The sequence below is a fragment of the Passer montanus genome, unplaced genomic scaffold, assembly GCF_014805655.1.
Source record: "Passer montanus isolate IOZ18808 unplaced genomic scaffold, ASM1480565v1 scaffold132, whole genome shotgun sequence".
Classification (NCBI taxonomy): domain Eukaryota; kingdom Metazoa; phylum Chordata; class Aves; order Passeriformes; family Passeridae; genus Passer; species Passer montanus.
The window spans coordinates 39,949-49,927 of NW_024360055.1; the positions used below are offsets into that span (position 1 = coordinate 39,949).

The 9,979-nt window shown below is 46.6% G+C and overlaps 1 protein-coding gene across 3 annotated transcripts in view; it reads right to left on the reverse strand.

Annotated features, from left to right (window-relative positions):
• Nucleotides 1-1,752: 1,752 nt before the first annotated feature.
• The window catches only part of RAB29 (RAB29, member RAS oncogene family), a 10,643-nt gene continuing 2,416 nt past the window's right edge, over nucleotides 1,753-9,979 (reverse strand). For 2 of the 3 annotated variants that reach the window (XM_039699367.1, XM_039699365.1), the window contains exons 3-5: nucleotides 7,740-7,921; nucleotides 5,218-5,339; nucleotides 1,936-2,180 (exon numbers count right to left, since the gene is read on the reverse strand). In XM_039699367.1, the coding sequence (XP_039555301.1) occupies nucleotides 2,063-2,180; nucleotides 5,218-5,339; nucleotides 7,740-7,921 (422 nt within the window). In that variant the 3' untranslated portion in view covers nucleotides 1,936-2,062. Of the gene's footprint in view, nucleotides 1,840-1,935; nucleotides 2,181-5,217; nucleotides 5,340-7,739; nucleotides 7,922-9,979 lie in introns of those variants that run through there. The other variant, XM_039699366.1, reaches the window with a different exon arrangement.

Consider the following 9,979-nt stretch of genomic DNA (forward strand, 5'->3'; position numbering starts at 1 on the left):
GTTGTTCTGTTCCAGGAAGGGCAGAGCAGTTCCTCACCAAATTTTGGGGTCTCTGCTCACAGGAAGAACCCAGGGGAGTGAGGATTGTGCTGGTCCAAGAAGGGCAGAGCAGCTCCTGACCGAATTTTGGGGTCTCTGCTCACAGGGCAGGGGGTGTTGTTCTGTTCCAGGAAGGGCAGGAGCAGTTCCTGACCAAATTTTGGGGTCCCTGCTCCACAGGGAAGTGAGGATTGTGCTGGTCCAGGAAAGGCAGGAGAAAATCCTGACCAAATTTTGGGATCCCTGCTTCCCAGGGAGAACCCAGATAGTGAGGATTGTGAATAGTGAGGATTGTGCTGGTCCAGGAAGGGCAGGAGCAGCTCCTGACCAAATTTTGGGATCCCTGCTCCACAGGGGTTGAGGTTGGTTCTGTTCCAGGAAGGGCAGAGCAATTCCTGACCGAATTTTGGGGTCTTTGCTCCACAGGGAGAACAAAAATAGTGAGGGTTGTGCTGGTCAAGGAAGGGCAGAGCAGTTCCTGACCGAATTTTGGGGTCTCTGCTCACAGGGCAGGGGGGGTGTGCTGCCCCAGGCCCCAGCTCCCCCCAGAACTGCACAGTGCACGTCCAGCTCCTCATCCTCAGCAGGTTGGGGCACTGCTGTCCCTCCAGGACACAGACCCAGGAGGAGCAGGGAGGGAGGAAACTGCTGCAGTGTCCCCAAAAGGGAGCGGGCAAAGGTGCAGAAAATGAAAAAATCCCTCTGGCAGCCCAGGGCAGCACTGCCACAGGGGGAAGTGCTCAACATTTAAAAAAAAATAATTCAATATAATCCAAGGCACTGCTTGGACATGGATTGTGCTCCATCAGAGCAGCAGGGAAAATGAGGAATATTCCTAATGAGGAATATCCCAAATGAGGAATACTCCCAGCGAGGAACATTCCCAAATGAGGAACATTCCAAATGAGGAATATTCCTAATGGGGAATATCCCAAATGAGGAATATTCTCAATGAGGAACATTCCAAATGAGGAATACTCCCAAATGAGGAATATTCCAAATGAGGAACATTCCTAATGAGGAATATCCCAAATAAGGAATATTCCTAATGAGGAATACTCTCAAATAAGGAATACTCCCATTGAGGAATACTCCCAAATGAGGAATATTCCAAATGTGGAATATCCCAAATAAGGAACATTCCCAAATGAGGAACATTCCCAAATAAGGAATACTCCCAAATGAGCAACATTCCAAATGAGGAATATTCTAAATGAGGAACATTCCTAATGAGGAACATTCCCAAACGAGGAACATTCCCAAACGAGGAACATTCCCACTCCTCCTCCTCCACCCCTCCCTCCAAGTCACTGCAGCAGGGCTCTGCTGAGCAAACAGCCCCTGAAAAGTTCAAAATCACAGGAAAAACCCCAAACCAGGGACAGCTCGGGGCAAGGTGACCACGATGAGGATGGTGAGGATGACGAGGATGATGAGGATGGTGAGGATGATGAGGACGATGATGAGGACGATAATGAGGATGATGAGGATGGTGAGGATGACGAGGATGATGAGGATGGTGAGGATGATGAGGACGATGATGAGGACGATAATGAGGATGATGAGGATGGTGAGGATGACGAGGATGACAAGGATGAGGACGATGATGAGGATGATGAGGATGACGATGAGGATGACGATGAGGATGATGATGAGGATGATGATGAGGATGGTGAGGATGACAAGGATGACGATGAGGACGATGACGAGGATGATGAGGATGAGGATGAGGATGGTGAGGAGCGCAGGGCGCGGAGTGCAGCGCCTTCAGCAGCAGGCCCAGCCTGGAGCAGAGCTCTCCTGGATGCTGATGTAATCCCCAGAGCCAGCAGAGCAGGGGCTGCCCGAGGATGATGAGGATGACGAGGTTGAGGACAATGATGAGGATGATAAGGATGATGAGGATGAGGACGATGATGAGGATGATGATGAGGATGGCGAGGATGAGGACGATGGTGAGGATGGTGAGGATGAGGATGAGGATGAGGATGGTGAGGAGCGCAGGGCGCGGAGTGCAGCGCCTTCAGCAGCAGGCCCAGCCTGGAGCAGAGCTCTCCTGGATGCTGATGTAATCCCCAGAGCCAGCAGAGCAGGGGCTGCCACCCCCCGTGCACGAGGACATCATCTTCTCTATCAGAACCCTGGGGAAAAACAGTCTGAGCTTCAGCTGGGGCTTTTTGGGGGTATTGTTTTAACCAGCAGCACCGGGCAGTGCAGAAAATAAATAAAAAATTAAAAAAAGCAAAGCTCAGAAGTGTTGGAAATGGATTTACAGAGAGTTGGGCAGTGCAGAAAAGAAGTAAAAAATAAAAATAGCAAAGCTCAGAAGTGCAGGACATGGATTTGCAGAGAGTTGGGCAGTGCAGAAAAGAAATTAAAAAAAAATAATAAAAAAGCAAAGCTAAGGAGTGCAGGAAATGGATTTGTAGAGTTGGGCAGTGCAGAAAAGAAATGAAAAATAAAAACCAAAGTTCAGAAGTGCAGGAAATGGATTTACAGAGAGTTGGGCAGTGCAGAAAAGAAATTTAAAAAAAGCAAAGCTCAGAAGTCTTGGAAATAGATTTGTAGAGGGTTTGGCAATGCAGAAAATAAACAAAAAATTAAAAAAAAACCAAAAAACAAAGCTCAGAAGTGCAGGAGATAGATTTGTAGAGAGTTGGGCAGTGCAGAGAATAAATAAAAAATAAAAAAAGCAAAGCTCAGAAGTGTTGGAAATAGAGTTGTAGAGAGTTGGGCAGTGCAGAGAATAAATAAAAAATACAAAAAGTAAAGCTCAGAAGTGCAGGAGATGGATTTGCAGAGAGGTCTCAGGGCCCACAGCATGGTGTAGCAAAAAGCTGACAGGCCAAGAAACACTTGGAGTGTTTTGTAATTAAGAAATTGTTAACTTCTAATTGTAATAACATGAATTATAACCCCTGTATTGTCTCACCCTTCTCGTGAGAATAAAAATAATTATATTAAAAACCTCTCTTTGACAAAAGAGCTGGAAAAATGACTTTATACATTGAAATATTGCACAGCTGCTCCAGGGGGAAAATAGTCTCTTTTGAAAAACACTTTTCATGAGAGGCTTCGTGTGAGCCTGGAGCACCCTGGACACAGAGACTGCAGAGGAACAAGCTGCAGAGTTTTACCCCTGCCCATGAAGGCTCAGGAAATAAACAACTGGGAGCCTTCTGGTTATTGGAATCAAAATTTTTTTAAACTTTTAAATAATTAAATGTATTTAAATTATTTAAAATTACATTTAATTTAAATTTATTTTATTTAATTTTTAAAGTTTTTTTTATTTTAAATTATATTTATTTAATTATTTTTATTTAAATTTTCATTTAAATAAAAGCTATTTAAATAAAATGCCTCTCAGTTGCCCTAAGCCAGAAAAGAGCACTGTCCCACACAGAAGGACATAAAGTGCAGGAAATGAGTCAAAAATCAGGTTAAGGAATGGGACAGAACTGGCAGCTGGATTGGGGCAGGGACACCTCCAACTGTGCCAGGCTGCTCCAGCCCTGCCCAGCCCACACACACAAACACACAGAGACACACATAAAACATACAAAAACACACACAGAAACACACAAACACATACAGAGAAACACACAAACCCACAAAAAACCACACAGAGAAACACACAAAAACACAGAGAGACACAGAGAAACACACACAAAAACAAACACACACAAAAACCATACAAACCCACAGAAACACACAAAACACACAGAGAAATACACAAAAACTTACAGAGAAACACACAAAACCACAAAGAGAAATACACAAAAACTTACAGAGAAACACATAAAAACCATAGAAACCCACAGAGAAACACACAAAACACACTGAGAAATACACAGAATCACAAAGAGAAATACACAAAACACACACAAACACAGAGAGAAATACACAGAGAAACACACAAACCCACAGAGACACAAAACACACAGAAACACACAAAACTATACAAACCCACAGAGAAACACAAAAAAAAACCACACAGAGAAATACACAAAACACACAAAAACCATACAAACCCACCAAGAAACACAAAAAAACATACAAACCCACCAAGAAACACAAGCTCACAGAGAAACACACAAAAGCACACAGAAAAAAAACACACAAACACACACAAAAACACACAACACACACACACAGAAACACACAAAAACATACAAAAATACACAGATAAACACACAAGAACCATACAGACCCACCAAGAAACACAAAAAACCATACAAACCCACCAAGAAACACAAGCTCACAGAGAAACACACAAAAGCACACAGAAAAAACACACAAAACCCATACAAACCCACACAGAAACACAAAAAAACCATACAAACCCACACAGAAACACACAAAAGCACACAGAATAAACACACAAAACCATACAAACCCACACAGAAACACACAAAAGCACACAGAATAAACACACAAATCCATACAAACCCATAGAGGCACACAAAAAGCCATACAGAGAAACACAGAAAAACACACAGAAACCATCCAAACCCACACAGAAACATAGAAAACCGCACAGAAACACACATAAACCATGCAAACCCCCACAAAACCACACAGAAACACCCAAAAACCATGCAAACCCCCACAAAACCACACAGAAACACCCAAAAACCATGCAAACCCCCACAAAACCACACAGAAACACCCAAAAACCATGCAAACCCCCACAAAACCACACAGAAACACCCAAAAACCATGCAAACCCCCACAAAACCACACAGAAACACCCAAAAACCATGCAAACCCCCACAAAACCACACAGAAACACCCAAAAACCATGCAAACCCCCACAAAACCACACAGAAACACACAAAAACCATGCAAACCCACACGAAACCACACAGAAACACACAAAACCCCACGGAATAAACACACAAATCCATACAAACCCACACAAAAACACACAAAACCACACAGAAACACACAAAAACCATGCAAACCCACACAAACCCACACAGAACCACACAAAACCACACAGAAACACACAAAACCACACAGAATAAACACACAAAACCACACAAACCCACACAAAAACCATGCAAACCCACACAGAAACCACAGGAACGCCCAGAGCCCCGGGCAGTGCCGGGCGTGCCGGGCAGCCCCAGCTGGTCCCGGGCACCTGCGGGGCAGCAGCAGCTCTGCTCCTACCTCATGGCCTCGTGGATGTTCTTGTTCTCCTTCACAGACGTCTCCACCCACCCTGCAAACCCGTTCTCCTTGCTGAAGCGATCGATCTCGTCCCGGGTCACGGCCCACGGGGACAGGTCACACTGCAGGGCACAAACGGGGCATTGCAGGGCATTCCAGGGGCATTTCAGGGCATTGCAGGGCATTCCAGGGCATTCCAGGGGCATTCCAGGGGCATTTCAGGGGCATTTCAGGGGCATTTCAGGGGCATTCCAGGGGCATTTCAGGGGCATTTCAGGGGCCCAGCATGGCTCTGGGTGGTTTTGGTTTAGAACCAGCCATGGGCAGGGACATCTCCTCTGTGCCAGGCTGCTCCAGCCCGGCCTGGGCACTGCCAGGGGTAGGGATTCTCTGGGAATTCCAGGGAAGGATTTATTCCCAATACCCCATTAAACCAGCACAGGGAATCATGGAATGTTTGGGGTGGAAGGGATCAGCAGCTCCACACTTTTCTCCATCCCAGGCTGCTCCAGCCTGGCCTGGGCACTGCCAGGGATGGAGCAGCCAGGGATTCTCTGGGAATTCCAGGGAAGGATTTATTCCCAATACCCCATTAAACCAGCACAGGGAATCATGGAATATTTGGGGTGGAAGGAATCAGCAGCTCCATGGAATATTTGGGTTGGAAGGGTTCATCAACCCAACATTTTTCTCCATCCCAGGCTGCTCCAGCCTGGCCTGGGCACTGCCAGGGATGGGGATTCGTTGGGAATTCCAGGGAAGGATTTATCTCCAATACCCCATCCAAACCAGCACAGGGAATCATGGAATGTTTGGGTTGGAAGGAATCAGCAGCTCCACACTTTTCCCTGTCCCAGGCTGCTCCAGCCTGGCCTGGGCACTGCCAGGGGATGGGGCAGCCAGGGATTCTTTGGATCATCAGTGCCAGGGCCTCCCCACCCTCCCAGGGAGGAATTTCTCCCCAATTTTGGAGCTGGGAGAGCCGTTCAGCGCTGTGGGAGGCAGCCCAGCCCTCCCAGGGCTCGGGGCAAGGCTCTCCCTGGGGTGTTGCAAGCAGCAATTTCTCCATCTGCTGTCTCAGGCACCGACACACCTCGGCCAAGCACGCCTGGAATGGAGCTCCAGGCTCGTCCCCCATCCCAAATCTGCCCAGCAGCCAGCAGAGGTGGCACAGGGGAGGTGGCACCACGGTGGCACTGATGGACACGGGGCAGAGGCTGGCCCTGAGCTCTCCAGGTGACCCTGGTCCTTTGAGGCAAAGCTGTTGTCTCAAAACAGAATCTCAGTATCCGTGAGGTGGGAAAATCCCTGTGGGATCATCGAGTCCAGGCTGTGCCCATCCCCCCCCTGAGCACTCAGGGACACCTCCAGGGATGGGCACTCCAAACCCACAGAGAAACACACAAAAAACATAGAAAAAGCCACAGAGAAACACACAAACCCACAAAAAACACACAAAAACCATACAAACCCACAACACAAAAACCACACAAACCCACAGAGAACGACACAAAACACAAAAACCCACAGAGAAACACACAAACACATAAAAAACACACAGAAACCCACAAACCCACAGAGAAACACACAAACACATAAACACACAAACCCACAAAAAACACACAAAAACCATACAAACCCACAACACAAAAACCACACAAACCCACAGAGAAACACACAAAAAACACACAAACCCACAGAGAAACACACAAAACACACAAAACCCCCCACAGAACCACACAAACATACAGAGAAGCACCGAGAAATACAGAGAACATACAGAAACCATTCAAACCCACAGAGAAACACAGAGAATACACACAAACACTATAGAAACCCACAGAGAAACACACAAAGAAAACATACAAACCCACTGAGAAACACACAAACCCACAGAGAAACACACAGAAAACGTAGAAGCACGCAGAGAAACCCACAGAAAAAAGAGAAACACACAAAAAACACACAAACCCACAGAGAAACACACAGAAAACGTAGAAGCACGCAGAGAAACCCACAGAAAAAAGAGAAACGCACAAAAAACACACAAACCCACAGAGAAACACACAAAACATGCACAGAAACAGAGAGAATACACACACACACAGAGAAACACATAAAAACCATAGAAACCCACAGAGAAACCCACAAAACCCACAGAGAAACACACAGAAAACATAGAAACACAGAGAGAAACCCACAGAAAACAGAGAAACACACAAAAAACACACAAACCCACAGAGAAACACACAAAAACCATAGAAACCCACACAGAACCACACAAACCCACAGAGAAACACACAGAGAAACACACAGAAAACACACAAACCCACAGAGAAACACACAAAACACACAAACCCACAGAGAAACACACAAAAACCATAGAAACCCACACACAAACCCACAGAGAAACACACAAAAACCACACAAACCCACAGAGAAACACACACAAAACACACAAAACACACAAAACACACAGAACCCCCCAGAACCCCCCAGCCCCGGCCGGGCGGGCTGCCCACCTTGTTGGCCAGCAGCAGGCAGGGCACGGCGCTCCCGTCCGGCAGCACCACTTTGCTGTCCAGGTCCTGCTTCCACCTGTGGCTGTTGCTGAAGGTGCTGGCGTTGGTGACATCAAACATGATGACACAGGCTGAGGCCTCCCTGTAGTACAGGCGGGTCATGGACGTGAAGCGTTCCTGCCCTTCGGGGTCAGAAGCAGAGGAGAAACCCAGCCAGGGGTGTTGTTTTGGGGTTGGAGCAGGTGGAGGGGGTGTTTAGGGGGTGGGTTTGCAGCTGGCTGTTAGGGATTTGTGGTTAGTGGGGGGATTTGGGGTGTGTGATGGCCAGGGGTGTCTGGGCTGGGTAGGGGTCAGGTCACAGAATCAGGAAAAACCATGGGAGAAACACAGAAAAACACAAAAAAACTGTACAAACCCACAGGGAAACACACAGAAACACACACAGAAACACCAAAAAAAACCCCCCATGCAAACACACAAACCCATAAACACACAAACCCATAAACATACAAAAACCCCCACAGAAACATGCAAAAACCATATAAACCCATGGAGAAACACACAAAATACACAGAAAAAACCATACAAACCCACAGAGAAACACACTAAATACACACAAATCCACAAACACACAAAACCCAAGCAAACCCACAGAGAAACAGAGAAACACACAAAATACACACAAAACCCCACACAGAAACACACGAAACCCATACAAACCCATAGAGAAAGACATAAAATACACAGAAACACATACAATACACAGAAACCCAGAGAGAAACACACAAAATACACACAAACCCACACAGAAACACACAAAAACCACACAAACCCATAGAGATACACACGAAATACACAGAGAAACACACAAAACACACACAATCCCACAGAGAAACAGAAAATACAGAGAAACACACAAAATACACACAAACCCATAGAGAAACACACAAAAACACACAGAAACATACAAAATACACAGAGAAACACACAAAACACACACAATCCCACAGAGAAACACACAAAACACACACAAACCCACAGAGAAACACACAAAACCACACAGAGAAACACACAAAACACACACAATCCCACAGAGAAACACACAAAACACACAGAGAAACACACAAAATACACAGAGAAACACACAAAACACACACAATCCCACAGACAAAGAGAAAATACACAAACACACAAAATACACACAAACCCAGACAGAAATACACAACATACAGAGAGAAACACACAAAACACACACAATCCCACAGACAAAGAGAAAATACACAAACACACAAAATACACACAAACCCAGACAGAAACACACAACATACAGAGAGAAACACACAAAACACACACAATCCCACAGAGAAACACACAAAACTCCCAGAGAAACACACAAAGCACACGCCAGGTTTGTTTGGGGTCGAAAGGCACCACAGATCCCGCCGTGGGCACACTGTGCCAGCGTGCCCCAGGGCTCTGGGACACCCCCAGGCACGGGGCAATCCCAATGCTGGCATTTTCCCCAGGTGCCCCCCTGCCCCCGAGTGTCCCTGGGCACCACGGGCACGGGGCCAGCTCTGCCTCCCACACCTCCAGCCCCTTTTCGGGGCCAGAAGCGAAGGCAGCTTCTTGCTGCGCTGCTCACCCTGCCAACTTCTCCTTCATGATGCCATTTTTAGGATCCCGGGCAGCCCAGAGGAAACCACAGCCCTGTTTTCCTCCCTCCAGAGGGGCCATTTTAGAGATGCTGCTGCCCAGAGCTCTCCTGGTGCCAGAGAATTTGGGAAATTCATTCCTGGAGCCCCTTTTTTCTTCATATTTTTCCTTTCCTGCTTCTGAGAGAGGAAATTTCCTTTTCACCGCCTATTTTTATTATGGTTTGTTGTTCTTTCCTATTCCTGGGACAGGAGCTACTTGTTCCTCTCCAGCTTTTATAATTCTGTCCCTCAGAGTGTGTCTCGTGCCAGAAATTTGGATTTTAACCCAAAATTTGGAGCTGAGCAGTCTCATATCCAGCCAGTTGCACGCTCCCTCTGCTCTGGCCCTGGAGCAGAGAGGAAAGGCTCAGCAGGAATTACTGTGTGCATTCCTCACAGGTGGATTTTTAATTAAATATTTAAATTACTGCAGCAGGCTGGAGGCAGCAAAGCAGAGCAGCCCTGCCCCTGGAATCCACAGGCACCTGGGATTCATTTTTGGAGAAGGAAAAGGGAGAAAATGGAAGAGGGGAGGGGAGGGGA